The sequence below is a fragment of the Pongo abelii genome, chromosome 5 (assembly GCF_028885655.2).
Source record: "Pongo abelii isolate AG06213 chromosome 5, NHGRI_mPonAbe1-v2.0_pri, whole genome shotgun sequence".
NCBI lineage: Eukaryota > Metazoa > Chordata > Mammalia > Primates > Hominidae > Pongo > Pongo abelii.
In genome coordinates, this window is record NC_071990.2 from 156,502,966 (window position 1) to 156,516,850 (window position 13,885).

Genomic DNA, 13,885 nt, shown 5'->3' on the forward strand with positions numbered 1-13,885 from the left:
TAATAGCATGAGACGGTAATATCAGATCTTCAGCAGAGCATCTCTGACACGTTATCCATCTATTGATGTACAATTGAAGAATGTATTTTTCTTTTAATATATTAATGTTCTCAAGTATTCTACTTTTAGTATTAAAATTGCAAAAGAAAACATGCAGTAGAATATGTTTTATTGAATTGACTTTTTTGTTTTCTTTGAATACTCAGTTATTTTCATAGTATCTTTAGTGGGTTTTAAAATATGTTTCCACCTGTTTTTCCTTTTAGTTCTCACGTTTCAGAATCTGTGAACAATTCCATTTTTCATCAGATAGCAGAACAACTACAACAGCAAAACCTAGAACATCTCAGACAGCAGCTCTTGGAGCAGCAACAGCCTCAAAAGGTTTATAACCCCATCTTGTGGTCTTTAGAGTTATTACTATTTATATTCTATAAATTGGCATTTTTGTGGGTTGGCTTTTTTTTTAATTGGTCTTAATAGAATATTTTCTCAACTATTTAGCTTTTACCAGCTACTTTATTTCTTTCTAAAGTTTGTTATGGTGATATTTTTTCAACGCTTATTAGTAAGATCCATTTTTTTCAGGACCTTTATGGTTTTTTCTGTAATCAAATTGTGTTCTGGTAACTTATGAATCCACATTGTAGAAATTAATTTCAGTATACTGGAAGTAGAGAACAGGATGGAGGGGGTTTCAGAATTACCACTTAAAACTAAACGTGTTTTTCTTTGTGTTCCCTATCAAGCAAGTTGATGATTATGTTATTGTTGACAATGATGACGGCCATGTAGATTGCTATCTTTAATTTTTAAAACGTATTTGCTGTTAGCATGTAGCAGGAGCTTTGTTAGGTATGTTGTAGGCTTGGATACATTTAACCCTCAGGAGATGGGCATTATGACTCCCATTTTATCCCAGAGGAAGTTGAAGCTTGGTGAGATTAAACATCTCATGCAGCAGTGTACAGCTAGTGTTATATATTATCTGACTTAAGATGTGCGGTTATTTTATGCATAGCCAAGAATTTTAAAACACCGATAACTAAATGTAACATCCTTTTGAGTTGTAAGGCTCCTTTAAATTCATCTTATGAATTTGATAAGCTTTGACAAAATATTGCACCTTAGAATTGATAAAATATGTTAAGTTGTAGAGCTAGGATTAAATTTATTACAAAGCCTTTTTCTGCTGTATGTGAGAAATGCTTACGCATGTAAACTGTTCCGAATAAAAGTATTAGGAAACCCCCCCTCCCTCCCCAGCATACTTCCTAATATTAAAAAAGTTTTGGCATTAATGAGTTTAACAAAAATATCACAAAATATTTTTAAGTATGTGTCACTTGTTAGGCAAGTGATACATACAAAGATGAACAGAAATGAGGTTGTGGCATCAGGTAACCTCTTCTCTAATGGAGCACATACATCTGTATGAACACCTGGCAGAATTCTTTATTTTTGTCACAGAGGTACAACCGAAGGATTCTAGGAGCATGGAGGAGGGAACGGTTATTTTAGATGGAAGAGATAGCAAACTTGAGACATTGGGGTCTGAACTTGACTTTTTAATGCAAACAATAATATAAAATGGATGTTAATGATATTTGCTGCATTGGAACTCATGCCTAGAATTATGAGAATGGAGTTTCATACCTTTTTTTGAGGAAACAATTCTGATATAAGTGGCCAGAGTAGGGGCAGTATTTTATGTCAAGCAAATATATCTGCCTGAGAACCCAGAAGTTAAAGATAGAACACAATTAAGAACATTTAGATGTTGTTTAAAGAAAAAACAAAGTTGTAACTCAAAGAAAACAAAACAGGTCATCAGTGATATAATAATACAAAAATCACAGAACTGTTAAGAGAGGCAGGAAGTAGTCGTGATGGAAGAATTTATCCAAACAACAGATTTGTTGAGCTATAAATGTAACACTTTGTGAATTGCTTTAGTCATAGTTTCATTTTAGAAGGTTTAGCAGAAGCACTGTAATCCTGGTAGTACTTTATTTTTTTAATGGTCTCTCTCTTAGCAGAATCAAGTAGTCTTGACCAGCTTGTAATTAACACCATGTTATGGAAGTAAAAATAAACTTGAGAGAGAGCGAGTCTGTTGTAAGAATCTCACCTACCCAAAAGAGAGAACTCTGGGCTTAGTTAATTACTCTATATATTAGTTCCAAAATTTCACAGCTTAGAATAATAAGATCCCTTTGAATGGAATAGAAGTTCTGAAAAACCTCATTGTTCAAAAACGAATCTAATGAAGAAAAGAAAGTGGTAAAGAAAACTAGAACTGTTTTTATAAGGTAGATAGTATAAAACCTATGAGAGATTGAGAATGCAGATCTCAGCTCACTGCTGCCTCCGCCTCTCAGGTTCAAGCAGTTCTCTGCCTCAGCCTCCTGAGTAGCTGGGATTACAGGCATCTGCCACCGTGCCCTGCTAATTTTTCTGTATTTTTAGTAGAGACGGGTTTCACCATCTTGGCCAGGCTGGTCTTGAACTTCTGACCTCGTGATCCACCCGCCTCAGCCTCCCAAAGTACTGGGATTACTGGCGTGAGCCACTGTGCCTGGCCTGTTTTTTCTTTATAGCATTTTTTATTAATGCCAATCATCAGGGAAAAATCTAGATTCATTTAACTGACTGCCATTATATATTTTTCATGCTGTAATTTCTTTATTAATCCTCTGTAGTTTATATTTTCACAATTGAAAATTTACTTGATTTTACCATTTTAATATTTTAGTCCCTTCCTTTTATGGAGCTGTTCTCTGCTTTCATATAAACTTGAGTTTATACAAATGTTTAATTTTGGATTGATTACTTTATAAATGATTTAACATGGAATTTCTTTTATGTATGGCTTTTGTTTTTAAACATGTAATTGTGATGTTTGCTGTGTTTACATTTTCATTCATAACAAAAAGTATCTCCCAATCTTTGTGTGTTTGTATATGTTCTCAATAGGCCACGCCTCAGGATAGTCAGGAAGGAACATTTGGGTCAGAGCATTCAGCGTCACCATCACAAGGGAGTAGTCAGCAGCATTTTCTTGAACCTGAAGTCAATTTGGATGATTCCATAGATATTCAGCAACAGGTAAAAGTAAATGTTTTTCTGGGTCATAAATTTCTAAAAGTGGCTGAAGAAATCATATAAAATATTTTATACTAGCAGTGCCCTGAATATATTTTTCCCACACTTAAGCTCCACTTTGTAATTGTTTAACCTATTAGGCCAAGCTTGTCCAAGGCCTAAGCATGGCCCCTAGGCTAAGCACATGGCCCAGAACTGCTTTGAATGCAGCCCAACACAAATTTGTAAACTTTCTTAAAACAATATGAGATTTGTTTTTTGCGATTTTTTTTTTTTTTTTTTTTTTTTTTTTTAAAGCTCGTCAGCTGTCATTAGTGTTAGTATATTTTACGTGTGGCCAAAGACATTACTTCTAATGGGGCCCAGGGAAACCAAAAGATTGGACACCCCTGTATTAGGCATGAATGCTCCTATTGTCAGTATTTTTAAAAACAGAATTGTCAATGTATAACTCTGTCTCAACCAGCCTTTCTGTTTGTTTGCTGTTCTTTTGACTTTCAAGGATATGGATATAGATGAAGGGCAAGATGGAGTGGAAGAGGAGGTCTTTGAACAAGAAGCTAAGAAAGTGGCGGTTCGCTCAAGATCAAGAACACATTCACGATCTCGTTCAAGGTTCTACAATGATATTTAATAATAGCTGTGTGTGAACTTTAAAATGTTGGCTTTATTTCTTTGCATCAGGATGAAAGGAAATGTTTTCCTTGGGATGACATATTTTTTCACAGTCTCTCGGAAAAAAAGTTATTCCAAAAACAAGATAACCTTTGTTCTGTTTTAATTGGTATATCTGTGGCCATTTATTTCAGTAATTTACATAAGATTGGCAGCCATATCATGAGACAGGGATTTTGAATTATATTTTATTTTAGTTAATATTATGATGACACCCAATTTAGAATATTGTTGCCCCTAAACAACAGTTAAGTCAGGCCATATTTCCTGGATTCCATTCATCTCACAGTGATACCAAAAATGGTTATAAAAATGGAACTACAAAATTTATTTTTATAAACATTAACTGTAATACCAAACCGTTAGGAAACATAGTTTTCTTCATGAGCTTAACTTAAAGGCATCAGTCTTTAACATTTTTGTATCCTATTTTTTGCATATGAATGCCCCTGAAAATCTGAACAGTAAATGCTGGAAGAGGGGCAGTACGTTTGATGAGTTTTTCAGTCATTTCTTTTTCTTGTCACAAAGTTCTTTATATTTATCTATTGCAAATGAGAGCCTGTCAGTTCAACTTTCTCTAGACCCACCGCGTATCACTGAGTTATTTTCCTGAAGCAGTAACAATCTTAATGCTGAAGATATCTTCATTTGTCATTAGCAGCATCTTACTAAGCATTTTGAAGAGAGCTCAATGGCAAGTGGTTGACAGGCAAAAAAGAAAGTGTTTCAGTGTCACCTTCTACAAGCACCATAAAATTTTATAAGTTGGAAACTACTAAGCAGAATTATGTAGTGGCCTAATGCCTAATGCTCTGACACTTAAATGGTCTTTTAATTTTCTTTGGTCTTTCATTCCTGTTCTTCTGTTTGAAAAATGAGTTGGAATACACTAAGAGAAAGTGAGACCCTTTCTAGAATCTTTTTCCTCTTCATTGTGAATAGTCACCAATACTCAGAATCATTGCCAACTAATATGGACCTAAGCAGCACACGGATTTAAGTAAAACGCATTTTTGAGACTTGATTGTACTTCAGAATATTTTAACATATTGTCACTAAATATAAGACAACTTTTTTTGTTAGTTTTTTTCCCTCACTTAGAAGTGACAGATTTGATAGAAAGAAAACATTGTCATTAGAAGTAAAATGAAAATTTTTTGTAGATCACCAAGAAAACGAAGGTCTAGGTCACGGTCTGGCTCTAGAAAGCGTAAACACAGAAAGCGATCACGCTCCCGCTCAAGAGAAAGAAAGAGGAAATCATCACGGTCGTATTCAAGTGAAAGGAGAGCCAGAGAAAGGGAGAAAGAACGACAGAAAAAGGGATTACCTCCAATTAGATCTAAAACACTAAGTGGTAAGTAACATATATCTGCAGTGCTTTGGTTTCAATTAATATTTAAAAAATAGTTACCTGCTACAAAGTCTCTCAGCCAAATTTTATTTTCAGATTAAGTTTAAAAGTGGTTTGGTAAATGAGTAATGTTGTCTCTGGTTTTTGTAACATGATAGCGAAGAGAAGAAAAAGGAAGAACAGATTCCATTCAAATACCAAGGTCATTGAGGGTTGATTTTTTGTTTGTTTTTCAAACGCAAGTTAGAAAATACATATTGACTGAAAAAGCAGACTAGGCTGGTATCTGTAGCATGGACACAGTGACTTCTGTCTATAGTATTCTTAGCAATTATGGCCACCAGATCTGTGGGAATAATTATTAAAGGAAGCATATACTTAGCTATATCTAATTTTTAAAGTAACTATAACGTTATGGGTTAGCACTACAGGATAATTCCTACTGTACAAACTTTGCACGGTTACATGTTAGTCAGTTACGTATGATTAGAACAGATTTGGTAGTGGTGGGGTTTGGTTTTGGAGCAGGCGTGGGGAGAGTTCACTTGGTAGGAATGTTAAGCACAGCAAAATAAGTTTTAATTAGTGCCAAATTCTGCCTAGGGTGTTCTTGGTGGGTTATGACTTTTAAGATGAACTAAGAGTTTACATATGGGCAAAGAAGTACATAAAATCGAGCAAATTGTCATTCTTTCCAAAGAGCTAAACATTGATTGTGTTATCTAATTTCTGAAGACTTCCACATAAATTCCCTCTGCCAGGGAGTTAGAAAAATGATTGGTATAATTTATGCTACTAGAGCGTCTTGGAAACCCAGGCCTATAATAAAAGGCAATAGCCATCTTCTTACTAAGTTTTGGGAGTTTTTGTAGGCCTTGGCTATCTTGCATGAATTTTATCCGGTTGTGAGAGCTAGTGTCAACCTGATAATATTGATTATCCTTGCTCTAGAAGTTTGTTTGTCCCTTAGGGTTAGGGTATACGTCTAAACATTTTAGTGCTGGCTGATAAAAGAAATAATGTCAAACGTTTGACCACAAAAATCTCTACTGTGCTTTCTCGCATGATTACCATTAAGATGTTCAGAATTATCTATTTGCCAATATTAGAGTAAGGATTTTATATGGAGTCGCTCTCGTTTAATTTCTCACTTAATTTGTCATGTTGTTGATGTCACTGTTTACATAGTTTTTTTTTTTTTAAACCATTTATTTAATTTTCTATTTTATTTTCCTTTAAGTTCTGGGATACATGTGCTGAATGTGCAGGTTTGTTACATAGGTACACAGGTGCTATGGTGGTTTGCTGCACCCATCAACCTGTCATCTAAGTTTTTTCTTTTTTTTTAAATTATACTTTAAGTTCTAGGGTACCTGTGTAGAATGTGCAGGTTTGTTACATAGGTATGCATGTACCATGTTGGTTTGCTGCACACATCAACTTGTCATTTACATTAGGTATATCTCCTAATGCTATCCTTCCCCCAGCACCCCACCCCCCCCACCCCCCCCCACCCCCCGACAGACCCCAGTGTGTGATGTTCCCCGCCTGTGTCTAAGTGTTCTCATTGTTCAATTCCCACCTATGAGTGAGAACATGTAGTGTCTGGTTTTCTGTCCTTGTGATAGTTTGCTGAGAATGGTGGTTTCCAGCTTCATCCATGTCCCTGCAAAGGACATGAACTCATCCTTTTTATGGCTGCATAGTATTCCATAGTGTATATGTGCCACATTTTCTTAATCCAGTCTATCATTGATGAACATTTGGATTGGTTCCAAGTCTTTGCTACTGTGAATAGTGCCGCAGTAAACATATGTGTGCTGTTTACATAGTTTTCAACCGTGGAATTTATTTTTTATTTCTGTTTTATTTTCATGGGTACAACAAACAGCAAAAAAGAAAATAAAAAACACGTGAATAAAAAACGCATAACCAAATACAGGCATACCTTGTTTTATTGCACTTCACTCCATTGTGCTTTGAAGATACCTTTTTTTTTTTTTTTAATAGATTGAAGGGTTGTGACCACCCTATATTAAGTACATCTATTGGCACTATTTTTCCAATAGCAGGTGCCTACTTTGTCTCTATGTCAGCATTGTTTTTTTTTCTTTTTTTTCTTTTTTTTTTGCAATAAAATATTTTAAAATTAGGGTATGTACTTTTTTTTTTTTTTAGACATAATGCTATTGCACACTTAATAGGTTACAGTGTAGTGTAAACATATCTTTTGTATGCACTGGGAAGAACAATTTATGTGACTCACCTTATTGCGATATCTGCTTTATTGTGGTGGTCTGGAACAAAAGTTGCAGTAGCTCCAAGGTATGCCTGTACAGTGAAAAATAATCTCTGATTGTTTACCTCACAACTCTCCTTATTCAAAAGCGGTATCAATTTCCTGTGGTTTGTATTCTTTCTTAACACATTTTAAACATATGGTAGTGTTTTCATACGATTTGTTGGTCTTTAGCATGGATTTTAGAACACAAGGTTTTCATGAATAGTCTAGGGGATATAAAGCACCAGTGAATAATAACATTCCAGGAATCAAGTGTCCCTTCTGCATGGGATGGCAAGAATCTTTAATGCTTTCTGGGGAGAAAAAATGGAGTTTCCTATGGGAAAAATGTGTAGAGAGATAATATTGAAAGAGATGGGAAATATAGAACAGAGTTCAGGGAGATTAAGGCAGCTGGAATATGCAGAACCAGTAATAAAGAGGAAAAAGTGAATGCCAGGTGCAGCAGCTCACACCTGTAATCCAAGCTACTTTGGGAGGCACAGGCCAGCAGACTGCTTGAGGCCAGGAGTTTAAGACCAGCCTGAGCAACAAAGTGAGATGCCATCTGTACCCCCAAAAAAAAAAGAAATTAGTAGGGCAAGGTGGTTCACACCTCTGTAAGTCCCAGCTACTCAAGCAAGAGGTGGGAGAATCACTTGTGCCTAGGAGGTTGAGAAGCTGCAGTGGGATATGATTGTGCCACTGCACTCCAGCCTGAGGAACAGAGCAAGACCCTGTATCAAAACAAAACAACAAAAAAACACAAAAGAATCCTTAAGGCTGAGTATACTGGCTCAAACCTATAATCCCAGTACTTTGGAAGGCCAAGGCGGGAGGATTGCTTGAGGCCAGGAATTTGAGACCAGCTTGGGAAAGAGCAAGACCATGTCTGTACTAAAAATAAAAACTTAGCCAAGCATGGTGATGGTGTGCCTATAGTTTCAGCTTCTGTGGAGGCTGAGACAGGAGGATGCCTTAAACCCAGGAGTAGGAGGCTGCAGTGAGCTATAATTAGGACATTGCACTCCAGCCTCAGCCTGGGTGACAGAGCAAGACCTCGTCTCCAAAAATAAAGGGGTGGGGGGATCTTTTCCATGACAGAGGCCCAGACTTCTGTTAAGGGTTTGTGGTAGATTGAATAATGGCCCCCTAAAAGGTATCTACATTTAAATCATTGGGATTTTTAAATATGTTACATTGTATGGCAAAAGGGACTTTTCAGGCCCTTTTAAATTAGGGATCATGAGGTGGGGAGATAACCTGGATTATCCAGAAGGCCCAGTTTAATTACACGGGTACATAAGAGGGAAGCAAGTACGTTGAAGAGAAAAGGTGATGTGATAATGAAAGGGGAGAGAATTTGGGAAATGTTGTGGAGGTGGTTTTGAAGACGGAGGATGGGACCATGAGCCAAGGAATGCAGGCAGCTTGTAGAACCTAGCAAAGGTAAGGAAACGGATTCTCTCCTAGAGCCCTCTAGGGGAATGCATACCTGCTGACCCATTGTAGATCTTCAGAACTATAAGGGAATGTATTTGTTTTATTCTAACTTCATGTTATTTTGTTATAGCAGCAATAAAAAACTGTTACAAGGCTAGGCATGGTGGCTTGCCTCTGTAATTCCAGCACTTTGGAATTACTTGAGACCAGCCTAGGCAATGTGGTGAAACCACATCTCTGCTAAAGATACAAGAAAAATTAGCTGAGCATGATGACGCACACCTGTAGTCCCAGTTACTCACAAGGCTGAGGATCACTTGAGCCCGGGAGGTGAAAGTTGCAGAGAGCCGAGATCGCATCACTGCACTCCAGCCTGGGCAACAGAGTGAGACCTGTCTCAGAAACAAACAAACAAACAAATGAAAAAAAACCTAATGCAGAGCTCCTTGAGACTTTGGTTGAAGATTACATTGAATATGCATAGGGTAAGACTTACAGGAGATAAACAGCTTGTAGGGAAAGAACAATGACCAGGGACTCTGTGTTAGCTAAGTGATTCCTAAAGCTTACACAGGTCTAGAAGAGTTCTGACTAGCCAGTGTGGAGAGACCTGGTTGAAAAGCCTAGGGCACTCAGTAGTGATCTTGCCAAGGGTACCTTCATATGGGGCTAAATTAGCCATAGAGTAAAACCTGCCTTAAACCTGTCTTTAATTATAGATCAAAGGTAGCCAGAAATGTGGACATTGACATAAATCCAAATACAATGTATGAAAATTCTGCAAAGGTGTCAGCTATAAATATTTTTTAAATAAATGTCTTCTGTAAAAGGAGGCATTCGTGGAGGCATGAACAGTACAGCTGAAAGTAGGCAAGGTGTCTCATGTTTAATATTTGTTAAGGGGATATGGCCTTCAATGGTTAAGTATCTTCAAGTCTTTCAAGGGGTTAGGGGGTTCTGATTTGGCCATTTTCCCTTTGTATCTTCCCAGAAAGGATTGTTTCCTTAAGGATAAGATGCTATTTTTAGATTTATCTCTTGATTAGGGAGACACATTCACTTAATCCTTCCAGCACAGAAAGACACTTAAAAGGTTCACAGGCCGGGCACGGTGGCTCACGCCTGTAATCCCAGCGCTGTGGGAGGCCAAGGTGGGCAGATCATGAGGTCAGGAGATCGAGACCATCCTGGCTAACATGGTGAAACCCCGTCTCTACTAAAAATACAAAAAATTAGCCGAGTGTGGTGGCGGGCGCCTGTAGTCCTAGCTACTCGGGAGGCTGAGGCAGGAGAATGGCATGAACCTGGGAGGCGGAGCTTGCAGTGAGCCGAGATTGTGCCACTGCACTCCAGCCTGGGCGACAGAGTGAGACTCTGTCTCAAAAAAAAAAAAAAGGTTCACAAATGGGATTACGGTGAGAAGTGGGTTTGAAACTTCGTTGCACATTAGAGTCACCTAGGGAATTTTACAACTCTCAGTTCCCTGTCTTTGACACTGCATGCCACTCATCCTCTTAGAGTGGGACCCTGGCATCCACAGATGGTTCAAGCATGCAGCCAAGCTTGAAAACAGGTGACAAGTAAGTGGTTGACTTGGCAGAGATGTGAATTAATACTTGTGATTTTAGTTGATTTTAAACATAACAGATGCAAGTGTTCATTGACAATTATTTTTAAATGTATTATCTTAAATTTAATTATTATGTTTATTACTGCTTTTTCCTCAACTACTTTTGAAAGAAGTAACTGTCTATATGATTTAGGTCATTTGTCTCTTATGTCTTGACAGTATGTAGTACAACTCTCTGGGTTGGGCAAGTGGACAAGAAGGCAACACAGCAAGACTTAACCAACCTGTTTGAAGAGTTTGGACAGATTGAATCCATTAATGCAAGTATCAGTTCTTAATAATTTAAGGTTTTAAAAAAGGAGGTTTTTATTAATACAAAGAATCACTTCTGTTCCTAATTAGCCCAATAATGTCTGCCTTAAATAATACACATCTTTAAAAGGATTGCTTTACTTTGATAATGTCTGTGTTTATTTTGGTGCTGTTTCTCTCCTTAATTATTTTTATTTTTTAGTGGAATTCTAACAAAATATTCTTGAGTTTTATAGCAGTGTAGCATGCTTGATTCCTACCATCATCGAATGTTTGAGTTAGCAGGAACCCTATGTGTGGTCTGGTTTAATTCCTTTTTTTAAAAACTGCGTCTGAGGAAATGGAGAGTTCCACAGAATTGTAGTCACTTGCACATGACCACAGAAGCAGTCATGGAGACACAGCTGGACTTAGGATCCCAGTTTCTTTTGCCTTTTTCTTCTCACTCTCTAGCCCTCTCGTGCTCTTTTACTCTCTTTTTTATCAAACAGAGCAAATGTTAGGTAAGAAAATCAGTATGGCCAGCGAATTGCTAGTAAGTTGAGCATAACTCTTTCACTCTTGATTCTTGCACTAGTTTTGCACCACTCAGTCTCCTCCTTTATTCTTCATGAGGCCTGATGCTTTTCCCTGAAGGTCAGACATCTTTGGTTAGCTATTTTAATTGTTCTTTTATTTAAAAATTATGTGTTCTCTGTCTTTCTTCCTCCTGCTGTGTGATGAAATGTTTTGTTGTCATTTGTTTGGGGAGACAGTTATCCATCCATCCATCCTAGTAAACAGGAAGTATGAGGAGACTTAATTCATCAGGCGTCTGATTTCATTCCCTGTGGTTACAGTTTTATGTCTGTGGGATCTTTTTATCATTATTTATCAGAAAATTGCCCAGTTTTCCTTTCTAGTCTTAATTCCCAGTCTTCCTTAAATGGCCAAACTTGACTTTTCTGTAATAGTAACAGAATTCTTTATTTGAGTTGAGTTGAACCATTTTGCATCTTACTTTTGACTGTGTATGATCTTTTTGGAGCCTCATAAGAAGCTGGTTAAGTAATTCAAATACTGTTATTTTCTAATGAGGAAACTAAGTGATTTGCTTGAGTTACACAGGTGATAAAAAGATGATTGGTTACGGATTTCAACTTGGGTACTTCAGATTTCTCTTTCTATACCACAAGAGTGCTGTCTTCCTCTCTTATTCTTTTGTCTTTAGATTTTACCTGTCAAAAGCATCACTGTCTTTCAGAGTCTATAACCATATACTTTCTCTGAAGTTTCTTTCTGATTTACCCCTACCTTTAAACTAGTGAATCTCAGTTCTAGCTGCATATCAGTAATATGTCTTGACATTTGAAAAATTAGGGATGCCCATGCTCAGTGTCTTCAAATTTTTAGCAAAGTTTCACAGCTGCATAGGTGATTCTGACGCACAGCAGGAATCATTGCTCTGAACAGACCTTGTGTCCAAGTAGCATTTTGGATTTTCATGTTTGATGATCGTATTTGTAATCTTTCTTGTATCATGGTCCCTTGAGCATCTGTTTGCCTTATCCCTCTTCTCTATTGTATTACGTTTTGAGAGCATAGTACTTATAAATTAATGAGCACTAAGTTATTTTGTGAAATGAAGATTCATAATCCACTCATTTAATTTTGGGGACTTCAAAGACAAAGTCCATTCAGTTTGGCATTTAGTAGGTCATTGGTGAGCTTGAAGAGAGTAGAATATTTTCCAATGGGTTAGTGAGGAATTAGAGCTAGATTGCAGTAGATAAAGAAGAATGTCAAGGTTTAGATAGATTTCTCTTTTAAGAAGTTTGATATTAATATTAAAGAGGCAGTAGCTTGAAGTGTTAGCAAGGCTGAGGAAAAAGTTTCTATGTAAGCTTTAATAACAGATAATGGCTTATTAGGTATTGAGTGAAAATAAAATGATAGAATGCCTTTTGAGTTTCTCAGAAAGAAACAAATGCTGTGAATAGTTTTCTGAGTTAATATATTAAGTATAATTTTATGGTCTGGTGTAGAATAGTTAAAGGCTTTATAAATCAGTCTCAGATCTGAACACTGAGGCTATTCTCTTTATGTTAAAACTTTTGCCAGAAGCACTTGAACAAAATAAAGTTTTATAAGACTGAAAATTTTTATCATCAATTGTTTCAGATTATGGATTTTATATTAAGATAATTCCCCAAAAGAAAAATCCTCTTTGCATTACTCAGTATAACATTTGGAAAAATTGAAGTAATATTAGGAATAAATTGTTGCCTTCAAATATTTTGGCTATATAATACTACTTCCCTTTTATCTGGTGGTATTATATATATGAAGTTATACATTTTGTTTTGTTTTTAATAGTTCTTTTTCTGTATTCAGAAAATATTGCCATGTGATATTTAAGATTTCACATTTATCGTGGCTTATGATACCTAATTGAGTTTTGAATTTTGGGATTTTAAAAATTGAGTTATTAATTGTACATGAATTGTACCTACTAATAAACAGCTGGAGGAAGAAAGGGGAAAATAAGTCAGTAATCTATCAAAATTGAGTTGAAGTATTAGTAAGTAGTCAATGTTTTGTGTCATTTAAACCATAAAATACCAGAATGAGTTTCTGTTCTTATACCTTTTCTTGAAACAATTTTTTTTTTTTTATTAGATGATTCCTCCCCGGGGCTGTGCTTATGTCTGCATGGTTCATCGACAAGATGCATTTCGAGCTCTTCAGAAACTCAGTTCTGGATCATATAAAATTGGGTCCAAGGTCATTAAGGTGAGATTTGGTGGATTGGAACTTGGGGTAGAGGGGCAGTATTTTTAATGTCTGTTATGTTAAAGTCTGAGTTTTTCACAAAAGGGTCACAAGCTCTTCTTTTATTGGATTATTAGAATGTCTCTATTATATTCTTTTTAAATGTTATGGACAAATCTCATCAGAAACTTATCGTTTCAGTTCGTTGAGTTACAGAATTAGATGTAGGTAAAAATAAGTCCAATAACGAGAACTTTAGTCAATTACTTCCTTGAAATTACACTTGCACAGCTTTCTGAGTCAACTAGGGCACCATTCTGTGAGCAGAATGTGTTCATTTTATAGTATTGTCTTTCATTCACTTTTCCTCCGAGTACTCCTTAACTATACC

General features: G+C 36.4%; 1 protein-coding gene across 18 annotated transcripts in view; it reads left to right on the forward strand.

Moving 5' to 3' along the window:
- Nucleotides 1-13,885, forward strand: part of SCAF8 (SR-related CTD associated factor 8) — a 229,923-nt gene that overhangs the window by 71,530 nt on the left and 144,508 nt on the right. For all 18 annotated transcript variants that reach the window (XR_010140387.1, XR_010140388.1, XR_010140383.1 and 15 more), the window contains 6 exons: nt 267-384; nt 2,977-3,108; nt 3,608-3,720; nt 4,947-5,140; nt 10,651-10,751; nt 13,402-13,515. Coding sequence is in view for 11 of the 18 variants with exons in the window: in XM_063725069.1 (XP_063581139.1) it covers nt 267-384; nt 2,977-3,108; nt 3,608-3,720; nt 4,947-5,140; nt 10,651-10,751; nt 13,402-13,515 (772 nt within the window). In the remaining 7 variants the exon portion in view is untranslated. The remainder of the gene's footprint in view (nt 1-266; nt 385-2,976; nt 3,109-3,607; nt 3,721-4,946; nt 5,141-10,650; nt 10,752-13,401; nt 13,516-13,885) is intronic.